General features: G+C 34.2%; 1 protein-coding gene across 6 annotated transcripts in view; it reads right to left on the reverse strand.

Moving 5' to 3' along the window:
• Nucleotides 1-1,974: 1,974 nt before the first annotated feature.
• The window catches only part of LOC142351951 (sodium-dependent neutral amino acid transporter B(0)AT3-like), a 71,829-nt gene continuing 60,791 nt past the window's right edge, over nt 1,975-13,012 (reverse strand). For all 6 annotated transcript variants that reach the window (XM_075404231.1, XM_075404233.1, XM_075404232.1 and 3 more), the window contains 2 exons: nt 6,950-8,775; nt 1,975-2,720 (listed from right to left, as the gene is read on the reverse strand). In XM_075404231.1, the coding sequence (XP_075260346.1) occupies nt 7,050-8,775 (1,726 nt within the window). In that variant the 3' untranslated portion in view covers nt 1,975-2,720; nt 6,950-7,049. The remainder of the gene's footprint in view (nt 2,721-6,949; nt 8,776-13,012) is intronic.

Below are 13,012 nucleotides of genomic sequence, written 5' to 3' on the forward strand. Positions count from 1 at the left end.
TAATCCAGTACGCTGATGACACTTTCCTCTATTTTTTTCAGACTAATTAAAATATAGCTAGATATTAATTGGAAAAAATTTTTGTACAATTGTGTTATTTCGATCAATCACATCAATTAATGATGAACAGTAAGTAGACAAAATATATCGTGTTTGATCCATCAAAACAAGCACGAACTCCACCATATCTCAGTGTTAACGGCGTGAACATAGGAGAATTGTCGTCGGTAAGATATCTAGGAATAATATAAGACAAATTTAACTTTAAAGAAGAGATGAAAAGAGTACTAACTAGAATGACGTACAGCATCAAAATCTTGAAAGTTATAAGGAACTGTTTTTATATAAAAACTAGAGTAATACTAATAAACGCGTTTGTTTTAAGTCACGTTCAGTACTCATATCTTCTCCTTGTTGGTATCAGAAAAAACATTTAATTAAAGAATTAAAGTGTTTTTCAAAACACAAAAGTATGATCGCTAGACTGATTGTTAAAAATAGAATCATGCCTTCTGAATTCCTTCTCAAATATCGATGCATGGTATTTTGCTTGATATATGTTAGAAAACAACTACCGGTTTTTAGCAACAACAATGAACGGCAAACTTCCAAGTGCAACCAGAATGCAAGAACAGGAAAAATTTATCCGACTATGAAACGTAATTCGGAATTCCTCGATATATTGATGCTGCAAGCCATGAAATTGTACAATGAAGTTCCATATGAGCAAAGACAAAAACTCGATAAGATTAAAAACGTCAATGGCTATCTGAAAAATTCTATTTCAAGGAGTACCTGAGGAACCCAGATGCATTGGAATACAGGGATTTATTGAGGGACCTTTTCTGATTTTTGATTGTTTTTAGTTTCGCAGTATCCAATTTTTTTTTTAATATTCTAAACGTTGTAAAATATTTTATTGTTTATGTATTTTAGGATTTGTACATTGCCATTTTGTTAACGCTTTTATATTGTGGAACATTTTGGAAATCAATGTTTTCTTTTATTTTTATTTGACACCAACTTATTCGTAAGATGTGGACACCGTTTATTGTCCAGCCAAAACCTGAAACTTTTTTTGTTTAGAGCCAAACTCGAAGACTGCTATTTTAGTTCGAGCCAAAGTTGAGGACAACTTACAAATTGTAGCCAGATTCCTTTCATATTCGTACCAAATATCTGTCGATGGCGGTCTTTTCATAACTCGGGCTATGAATTAGGGTGATGAAAAATGTGTTAGAATATTTTAATTGAATTAACCCGTTCACAAGAATCCTGAATTCTGCATGAAAGGTGTCAGCTTTGTTGATTAGTCGATGGTTCAAAAGTATTCAGAAATGGAACAAACTATACAGGGATCTTAGAGTACTGACAAACAGTTATACAGAGAAACGCAAACAGACTTTTTGCTGAATCATCATGAGAAAATCCCGGATCCTAGTCCCATAATAGTTCAGCTCTGAATAAAAAATTTTTTCATTATGACGATTTTGCCTATGACCAGAGTTCTAATCATGGCACTTATTAGCCATTTCGTGATAGAATTCAGAATACAATTCTGAACTTAGTTTGAACATAATGAAATTCAATTTGTATGTACAATGGATATTATGAATTTTGTGTCTGTTTTTGATCTGAACAGAATGAAAAATCTACCCTTGAACCGCCAAGTTGTACTATCTATATACTATCTATAGATATAAACTATCTTGAATTTATATTAGTACAATCAATTTATTGGAGAACTTTTTAATATTCAACCATCTGGTAATGTTTTGAATTAACATATTTCGAATCCAAACAATTCTAATCTGGTTTTTCTGGTTAAGACTCAGTATTGATGATTCTGCTATATTTTTCGAGTCTATTTTTTTTTACTCTATACTTCCCAAGGTTTGGCATTCTCCGAACTTCGGTGGTTCGAAATTTGTGTACATAAGAGCTTCTGAACTATTAATTCCGATAAAAACGAAGTTTCATATAATAATTCAATTTAAGTTACAAGTTATGAAAATTTGGGATGTTTGGTCGTGTGGCTGAAATATCTCTGAAGACTTAGTTACAAAAAATAATATAAATAATAATCATCGTTAACTCCATGTACGTATGGGTGGGGCTACATTATATGCCAATAACCGGGTCAGCAGATGGCATTCAAGAGGAGGGGGGTGTCATACAAATTAGTTTACAAACAAGGGGGAGAGGGGGGCTGGGGCTAGGTCACAGGGTGCATAAATACACACAAAATTGACCCAAAAGAGGAAAAAATGGCAACAGCCGAAATATTTAACATCAGAAATGTTTCTGTGTATATTGCATAAAAGTGGGCTGCGAAATTGGTAAATGATAAATTTATCAAAAATTCAAATGTTTAGATAACAAATATGGCCATTAAATAATGCATAAATTTGGAAATAGAATATGGCGAATATAGAAATATGTGCAACTATTATCGGGTAGTTCATCAAATAGAAATGCGGAACAATAACAATTATTTCAGACATATTATGGAAAAAAGTCTGTGTTACAAAGAAGCGATTTCATCTATAAAACGTATTGATTATTGTTTGCTTGTTTTGGATTGTGTACTGTAGTTGTTATTGTTTGTTTTTGTTTATTGATTATCTTCCATTCTGATAGAAGTAGCTTTTGATCAAATGTTATCCTGAAGATGCATTTACTGAGTTGTTGCTGGCACAGTTTGTACAACCGGGCAACTCCTGAAACAAGAAAAAACGTCAAACTAGATAAATGAAGTCATAATTGGTTTTTTGGTTTTTGGTCATAGCTAAGTTTAGCTTAGTTGAGCATAATCATCAGTTTCATCACGTCAATAAAATCACGTGCCATACTCCCCTCCTCTCATTTATGCTAATGAGAGCGGTTTTTGTTGCGGGATTCAGTCTAGTATGAGGATCACAGCTTGTATTGGTGCGACAGAAAGAAAAATTTTTTTCTTTTTCGGAGCAAAAAGGAAAACCAATCAGTTACATATTGCTTTAATTTCTTAAAGTTCCTCTCGAGTGTTCAGAACTTAAGTAAACAAAAGGGGAAAGTCTTCTGTGCAATAAAAATTCAGTTGAGAGAACTAATTATAACCCACGCGAAAAAGTCGAACGAGATAAAACATCAAAATAACATTAAAAGAAACATATTTACCGAAAATGAGTGAAGAGAATGTGAATACAGCTTTTTCTGGTTAATTATGTGAAAAATACTACAGTTAACCCAGTATATTTTGCTGAAATTTTTTAATAGAAAATTTTCCAGGCGATGGGGTAAAAAAATGTTCACCCCGTAAGCTTGGAACTGGCTGGTCATAAATAGGAAACTTTCAAAAATATTAACGACTCTTTGCTCTAAATACATTGTTTGATGGTAGTTCAGCAATTGTTAAATCTAGACTCCAGTTGCTTGAAATGATCTGTATTTAACCAAGTTAGCATAATCAAATATTATGCCGTTTTTGATAATGGGAGAAAAACGAAAATTCTTAGGCATAATTTCCTCTTCCGTTCAAAACCAAATTTATCTTTTCATTGAAAAATATCTTAATTAAATTATTTGATCTGCAGTAATTTAAGTGAAACCAATTCGGATTTAAGCCTTTTTCAGATAAACAAGATATTGAAGAACGATTTTGAAAAAAAAATGATTTTTTAGGTTTAAATCTTGGTTTGAGTAAATTTTGCCCGATGCTGCCATTGATGAACCACTGTGTCCATTTTTCCTATTAATTGTTTATTCATATAGTCCATTGCTGCTTCTACAATACAAGGCTGCCTCTACAGTTTAAATTTTGTTCCTATGCCTATATGAAAGACAGAAAAGTAAAAAATATTTTTGAAAAACGCAAGCCTGATTATTTCCTGGAGAAAAACTTAAAAACTATACAAAATTCAAGACATTTTAAAATTGTCGCAATGCTGTTGCGCATGTTTCTTACGAAAACATTAATCGGCCTATAGAAACTGAACAAAAACAGTCACACTAGCATGAATTTCCTGAACCCAAGTAAACTTGGAAGGTTCAGTACATGGCTGAATTATTTTTTAATAGAGGTCGTGGAGTTCTTAAAAATTAGATCATTTTTTAAAAAGATAACTTTTGCACAATGTTTTTAGTCAATGCCGATTTTTGTTAATACTAATTAAATTCAGCTGCGTTTCGACATACGTAAAATATTCTCTTTCTAAAGTTTCTTCAGCCTCGTTTCACTTTTTTCCACATAAACGCCAAAAATTGTAGTAAATTTAGCAGTTTTTCCGGTTATGTTGAAAATGTGTGCCATTTATTGAGACTTTCGACAATTTAGAGCCAATGAAACTTTTCTATGGCTCTCATTTTGGCTATTGGGTGAATTTTTGGAGCAAAAAACTGGCTTCAAGGTTATTTGCTAAAAAAAGTAATAAATTTTTTAATTTTCCTCTCGTTTTTAGATTTTCATTATCAGTTTTGCCTCGGTGTGTCTTTTACATGTACAAGCAATTTTCCTCTAAACTGCAAGCTAAGTTTGGGTTTTGATTGAATTGTTTTTGTATTCCTTAGTGTCAACAAAAAAAAACAAATTAGCAGTGGCTTTTGCGATGTTTCTTTCAATTTTTTGGATTTTTATTTTTACTTTTTTAATTTGAGTCCGCGGTGTCAAGTAAAGATTCTTGATTCCTTACTTGACACCGCGGTGTCACAGTCGATGCTTGATTCCTGTGTCATTTTTAGTTTTAAAGTTTCGGTTCTCATTACACGAACACCATTAACCTTTTGCTATCTTCAGTTATTTGCTGATTTGAATTTTTCAAAAAGTATTTGATGTTTTTGACTGCATCCCTTGTCTTTTCTTGATTCAAAAATATCAAAAAATTCTTGTCTTCGACTCAACGTTTTAAGTCGTGATTTGTTTTCGTTTTGCGTTTTGCAGGCTTTTTGTGGTTTTTCGCTACCTATTCTAAACAGTGACATGTTAATAGGCTGCTTGAAAAAATCAAAGCAAAACACAGGATAGTGAATAGTTTATGTTAGTAGCTAATAGTTACACTGATCATGAGGTCAGTTGTTTTTTAAAATTTTCTGAAAGACCATTTGTTTTCAGTTTGTTTCAGTTTTGACAGAGCTTGTTAATCTATTTGGTTTTTTTTCTCGTACTATCGCTATTGACTGGTCTCATTGTTTGTTTTTTTATGAGACAAGACTGAATAACTTCAATTGTTCCAGTTTGCAGCTATTGTTTTGACTCTTACTTAAACCATTCGTTTTAAACAAAAAAGTTTCAAGCTTTTATTGTCGCCAGCATTTGTTTTTAGTTTTGTTACAGTATCTCTTGACTTTACTCTGGAATTTTAATATGTGTTTTCCTATATGAAGTTCTTTTATGGTCTAACGATTGTATGTTTTAGATACGTATTTCGATACATTTTGTTGCCCTTTATTTTCAAAGAATTCACTGCAATTAGAATGTCTATGAAAATGCTATCTGTTGTCCTTTGAGTTTGTCTTTTATGAATGTGGCGTTTACCGTCTAAGCTATTGGTTTGTAAACTTGAACATTATATTTTGCTTTTAAGTTTCAATAATTTAATCAACTGTTTTTCAAGTAAAAACTTTTTTCAAAAAATGTTAAGTTTGTTTGTTAAGTATTTTGTTTTACTTCTTGTTTGTTTTGGTATATGCTACCTTGATTATTAAAAATTGTTCTTTTACGATTGCTGACAATCGGGTTTTTAATTTGGTTTACCCATTGTATTTTAATTCAGGACTTGTGCTGCTATGTTTCTATTTATTTTGTCAAGATTTGTGTTACCATACTTACTTCAAATCTGCCTTCTGTTAATTATTTCATTCATTTTTGAGTCCATGCGACGTGATTGTCACTCTTAGTGAAACTATTTTTTATTCATAAGCCTGGTTAACTGCATAAATCCACTGAAAATGAAAATTGACGCCACGCACACAATTGACTTCTCATTTTTAAATGAATATTACCACACGGTTATGGCCAACGAGAAGTTATCAAACTCCGAAGCGAAGCCGAGGTGTTATGATAACTTCGAGGGCGATAACAACCATGTGGTATTTTTTTAAATCAACATCTGTTGCGATCATGTTTGTTTTTTATCAAACTGTTTCCATCATTAGACTACAAGTTTATCACCACTCTTTTATCGCGACTGTTTACTTAGTAACAGTGGCGATAAAAGAGTGTGATAAACTCGCAGTCTAATGCTGAAGTGTTTTTCCAGTGTCGATCGGGCATTAAAATTTATTACACTGGCAGTTGCTGTTGGTTAAAATGAATTCCTCACTCTCGAATTGACTTCTACAATTTTGTTTTACCTAAAGGATATAATGACAACCCAGTAGATGTCACTCTAATTGATGGTTAATTGAGGGGAGCTAATAGAAGCAACACATAGGTTATACAATTTCTTCTCATTAATTAGTTAAATAACAGAAATTTATCTTCTTCGGTCTCATCTTTTCACAGTCTTTTGAGTGCACGTTCAAGAAGCTCTCGCATCTATTTCTTGACAATCTTTTAGCTGTATTGTTATGATTACACAGCGTATCTTATGATTATCCGCTAAAAATTAATGAAATCGGACCATATAAGATATTTGCGTAATTATTGAAAAGCATACATGATTTCCGAGCACTTACACATACAAGGATACTACAACGGAATAGAGTGTAGTATGATTAAGAAGAAATGTCAACGCGGGGTTGAAATTAAAATGCATCTGCCAATGCTGATAACCAATTTAGACTTCAGTAAACTTCAGTCAAACATTTGGAAAAAGTTAAAATGCATCTGTTAATGCTGATAACCAGTTTAGACTTTTGTAAACTGATCAACTGATGACCACTATGCTTCATAAGTCGAAATGCGACTTATGATTTCTGTTAGTTCAAGCAAAAGAGGGCTGCGAATAGCGGTTCTGATTTCTCAACATACCTGACACTCGAATGTGGTCAACTTTGGTTGCTACTATTTTTTGGTTGTGTCTATCTGTTTGTTTCCCTTTGTTTGTTTGTTTTTTTGTTTGTGACTGTGACTATGCTTGAGTATCTGCCATGTGTTTGTTGTCTGGATAGTGATCGTTGGTCCCGTCCAAGGCAAGAACTGCAGATGGCGCCCCGTCGTTGGATTCCAAAGCACCCTTCCCGTTATTAGCCGAGACTCCCCCTCCGCCACCCGCTCCCGTAATGTAACTCCTCGAATGACTGATTCTGAAGAACTTCTGGTCAATGAAGGAAGGGGTGTACGTGTCTTCCGGGTGGATCTTGCGCAGTTCCTCAACTGGGAAGTCGGCTAAGGGGAATTGCGGGAAGTGGATTCCTACGGCCTCGAACAGGGCAATCAAGGGCATCCAGATAATTGACAATGACGTCAGAAACATGCACAAGTACTGGGCCCAAGTCGGGTAGGGTACATCTGCCTGGGTTCCCTCATCTTTCAGCCAAATTGCATACATAGCCCCGTTTTTCAGGATGGAAAACAGAGCACCCCAAACAAACGCGATTGCTAGGATAAAAGGAGAGAGATACATCCAGCAGGCCTTTAAGAGAAAAGGGGGGCGTATTCCAGTCATCAATTGGATGTCATCTGAGAACTGGTCCAGGCCATAGACCCAGGCGATGGCGATACACTCAAAGATTCCTAGGAGCACGAAGGGCAGCGCACCAGCATAGTTATCAAACATCTGGAAAACGTACTCGCCACTGCCGGCTGCGAAGCACAGGGCGAACAGGAACGACAAAAGACAGATAACGCCAGAAACGAAAGGAGTTTTCAGGTACTTCTTGGTACTCTTGAAGTCCAGAATTGAAGCAAACACCGATTCCAGGGTCCCGAATGTGGAGTCCAAGCCTAAAGTGATTAACATGAAGTAGAAGAGCGCGGCCCAAACCGGGCCCGATGGTCCGAACTCCACGCAGACTTCAGCCATGGTCATGAACGCTAAACCACTTCCACTAATTCCCTTTTCCATAAATTTCTCCACAGCGCAATTCATGGCTTCTGTCCCATTGACAGAGCTAGTTGCTATGCTCCCGGCTAACCCTGGATCCAGTCCCATCCCGGAGAGACACTTCTGTGACTTTGATAACGCAATGTACCCCAATACTGAGAAGATGACGCAGGCTGCATACAGCGATGTGCATGTGTTGATAACGGCAATGCAAACTGTGTCCAGCAGAAAGTTGTTCTGGTGTGGCATGTAACTGGCCATTGCAATGCAGCTGCCACCAGCTAAACCCAGCGAATAGAAAATCTGTTCAGCTGCCGCTAGCCAGACGTGTCCGTCCCAGAGTTTTGTGAAATCAGGTCTGAACAGGAACTTGATTCCCTCAAGGGATCCCGGGAGTGACAGACCCTTGATGAGGAAAGCTGTCAGAAGAACGTATGGAAAAGTGGATGTGAAATAAATAACTTTTCCTTGCGATTTGATACCCTTAAACATGCACACAAAAAGGATAAACCAAGCTACAAAAATGGCGGATGCCATCGGGAAGTTAAATTCCCCAGGGTCGTCAATGCTCGGGGAAATGTTGAGGACCTCTCGGTTCCAGTAGTACTGAGTTTCGGAACTCTTTGCACACTCTTCAACTGGAACTGACTTGTTGGATTTTGGGTCTTTGATGGTGGGGCATTTTTCCCATGGCAACGGGTACTGAAAAGAGACGACAAAGTAGTATAGACACCAGGCAATCACAGTGTTGTAGTATGCTGCCACTCCCAGTGATGCCACCACGCTGGCTATCCCCATTCCAAATGTGAATCTAAAATCAAAAAGTTACAAATTTGGTTTGTGCTTACTTGTCATTGCTTGCTTTATTTTTTTCCCGAAATGACAAGTAAATTACTTTCAAAACCAGTCGGTTAAATTTTACAAGTCAGGTATAATATATACACATTATATTTCTCCAGTACAATTTAATGAAAATTAAAGGGTTCCGTATTCTGCTAAGCATAAAATTAACTTCTGAAGTAGCTAATGTTTCTTTGGAATGGTACAAGTTTAAATTTCTGGAGAAGATGCTGTTTTATTGTAATAACACATTAGGAACTTTTTAAACCATAAACCTAAACAAGGAGGCTCGCTAATGTGCAATCACACATAAGGTTCCGACCCCACTCATCCACAATTTTGGAATAATTGTCTACCAAATGATGAACAGATAGAAAAACACAAAAATTATTTCTGGGAACGCCAAAAAACCCAAAAAAAAACCCAGGTATTTAAAAGAAAATAGTGTATGAACGAAATAAATAGCCCCAAAGCAAGTAACTCACAAGTGAGTAAAAAATGATGCACTAGATTGATGAGCCAATGATAAGCCAATATTAAGAAAGCGAGTTAAGGCGAACAGCAAAAACATTAACAAACATTAACTACATCGAAAACTTTATGTCCGTTTTAAAAAACAAAACTTAATAACAAAGTCAACATAGCGTCAGACAAAACTGCAACTGAATAAAATAACTTGTAATTCAAGAGAAACGATATGGGACCAGTCCATAATAAGGCTCGGTAACAACCAGACAAAAAAGAACAAAAACAGTAAAGTTAAAAAATTTGCTTATTTTATTTAAAACAATTAACTTCAAAAAAAAAATAAAACCATTAGAAATGAAGTAAAATATCCCAAAGAATTACAATTACCAGTGCTTTTTTGAAGGGCATTAAGACCTGTCCTTATTCATTTTTTTTGCGTCTAAAAAGAACAAAAAAAGACAAAGAAAAATTCAATTAAAACTTCCCAGAAAACGCTGTCCAATCCGTAAAGCCATTTTTTGGCTCTCAAAATACGTTCGATTGCGTTCTCCTCAAGTACCAATAATATGGTATGTGACATTTCATCCTTTCATTAATAAGACTAGGTAACAATTAGTCAAAAAAAGAATAAAGGGCAAAAGTAAGTATTACTTTTGATTTTTTTGTCAAAACAAAATTACTTCCAAAGCCTTGAAAGCAATTAATTACAAAATGAAATAATGGAATAGGTTCATTTATTTGTCCAATGGAAGCCCTTAAGAACTGCAATTATCCAGAATATGTCTTGCATCTACAAAAACGTCAAAGATGACAAATCAGTTTAATTTTTTTTTGTGAAAAACCGAAGTGGAAGCCAGAAAGGTCATAACGAATTCTTTAATTATATTAGACTTTGTGACGCCAATCCCTCTTGACACCTTTTTTACCCCAAAAACTTCATATTCGACCTGTAATTAACGAAACTAGGTAGCAAAAAGACAAAAAAAAAAGAAAATTGCGAAATAAAAAAAAGTTTTTTTTTTATTTTAGAAAACAATTGTTTTCAAAGTCGTGAACGCTATCAGCTATCTACTAATACCAGAATATCGGCTCAATTACTTTTCAATCGAAAGCCGATGAGATCTTTCGTTATTCTGGAAGCGCCAGTTAAAGACAATTGTAAAAAAATCAAATAAGTTCTTCTTTCGAGAAAGGGGTGTCGAAGCCGTTTAATATGTTCAATTGTACCTATTTGTAACGCCAATTATGTGATATGAGAACTCTCAATAATAGGATAATGTGACAAAACTAGAAAACGTAAAAAACTGGTAAATATTTTTAAAAAAATTGAAATCTACTGGTATCAAAGCCAGAAAACAATAACTTAAGGCTTAAAAGCGCAGTAGATATTAAATTTTAATTCAGTCGAAATAAAAATTATTCTTTTTTTGATGACACTAAGCAACAAGCTGACCAAATTAGGGAAAAATTAGTGGAAAAATTCATTAGACCAATATTTATTTAAAAATCAATTACTTTTGAAAGTCATAACGACCATAAACTTTCAAGTAGAAAAAACTAAATGCATTAGCTTGGAGCTGCTTAGGAGGCTAATTGGACCTATCACTCGTGAGCTTTGACTTGATATGTTCTGTTCTTTAATTAATATAAAAAAGAACATTTAAAAAAAAAACACCGACTAATTTCAATCCGAATTCTTTTTGAACTGTAACAGTCCAAAATTGGTCCAAAACTAGCCCTGCTAATGCTTATCACCCTTAAGGAACACTTAATTTTGTGAATATTATAGATATAGATAATTTTTTAAATAAAAACTCAATAATAAATTCTGCGTTTTTGATAATCGACGAGTAAATTAACGAAAAACGGCAAAGTTTTAACTACAGAGCACTCTCAACAGAGGTTAAAGTAGGAATAGCCCCGTTTGAGTCTACAAAAATTGTATTACTGTTGTTTGGGGGTGTACTTCAGGTAAATTTAATCTTGGACTGAAGAAGCTTATTTCGTGCTATTTTTGATGAAAAAGGCTGAATTTTGAAATATTTAGCCAAATTTTTTGAGAAAAAACTTAATTCAAAATAATCAACAATACTTTTTTTTCTTTAAAAATAAAATCAACAACAATATTCTTAAAAATTTTAACAAATTTCAGCAAAATTGGCAAAATTTTAGTCAAAAATTCCGGAAAATGTGAATAAAATCAACGGAATTCGCTCTATTTTCTCAAAAGTTTAAACCTCGATAACTCTCTGTAAAAAACGAAAATCAGAAAAATCTTTTTAATTCCATATTCCATGCTGGACAAGCTTTCTAATGATATCAGTCGCAACTCTCTACGATGAATATATCGATCGGCGAAAATTGACTGAACAAAAAAAACCCATTTGTGTATATAAACTAAAGAGGGGTCGGAACAATTGCGTTGTCATTTGAAATTACGAATTGCCCTATAATTGTGTTCTTTTGAGTAAAGTTGAATTCTGAATTCGTTTGTATTATATTTTTTTATTAAAACCCACGCAATCAGATTTTTACAGCTTATCTTTGTATGTTTCAAATTGAATGTTTAAAACGATTTATTGTTCAAAACGATTTTGAGTTTGATCGCATTGCGAATTTCAAAACCTTTTCGAACCCTCTTTTAATTTACCCAAGAATTAGCTCTTTTTTAGAATTGAGCTAACAAGGTTGTTCAAAGTACTGCTTCTGGCCATTGAATATTCACAGTTTTGATATAAAAAAACGAATCAATGCAGAAATGACGTGAACTTAAAAATAACTTCGTTTCCGCTGCCTTAACAAAAATTTTCTTTTCTAGCGAAAAATATTATGGAAAAATTTTAGTTTAACTGCAGACGTGCTCAAAATAGTCATGAGCTTAAAACATGGTAGAAAACTGCTTCTATCAATGTTCTGTTTTTCTTCCAAGCAGGTAGCAACTCCAACTCATGTACTCAACACGCCAATTCAGACATTCCTAGCGTTCTATTTATAGCTGCGAAACTTTAAGTGGCGCGTAACTATAATGCACCGTTCCTGTTGTTTTTACCCACAGAATTTAAATTGTACTGGGGCGCCGTCTTTTCCACCCTTTTGTGTTTTTCGAGATCAAATTAGAGTAGCGATTTTGTTGACGCCGAAACAGGAAATGGAGCAAAATGCGAGTGATTTATCTTTGTGATGTTTGTTTCAGTCTGATCGTAACGTAGAGAGAAACACATGGTTTGACTAAAAATTCCCTTCCTCAATATTTGTTGATTTTTGTTCACGAGCAGCAATTTGTATTCTGTTTTGACCGTTTTTTAAAGTTTTCTTATCGGTTTGGGGGGAGGAACTATATGCTCAAATGGTTTTTTTTCCTGCAGTCAATTTTGGCCGATCGATATATTCATCGTAGAGAAATGTGAGTGTTACAATTAAAAATCTCGTCCAGCGTAGAACTTTAAACTAAACAGATTTTTTTGATTTTTTTTCGAGAAGTTATCGAGGTTTAAATTTTTGCGTGAACACGTGATATTTGGCACGATTTTGTTCATTTTTAGCGTAACTTTTGTTCATTTTAAGATTTTTTTTCAATCTAAATGTTAATTGAAAATTAGATTTTACGCTACACAAAGAAACAATTTTGTGTTCATTTTAGAAGAAATGCGATAAAATGGCTAGTTTTGGCAACATAGGGAAGTTTACTATAGGGAAGTTTCTAAAAACTTCAAAGTCGACTGGAAATGCTGTTTTTTTTT

This window comes from Convolutriloba macropyga, chromosome 13 (assembly GCF_964194025.1).
Source record: "Convolutriloba macropyga chromosome 13, txConMacr16.3, whole genome shotgun sequence".
In the NCBI taxonomy this organism is placed as follows: domain Eukaryota; kingdom Metazoa; phylum Xenacoelomorpha; order Acoela; family Convolutidae; genus Convolutriloba; species Convolutriloba macropyga.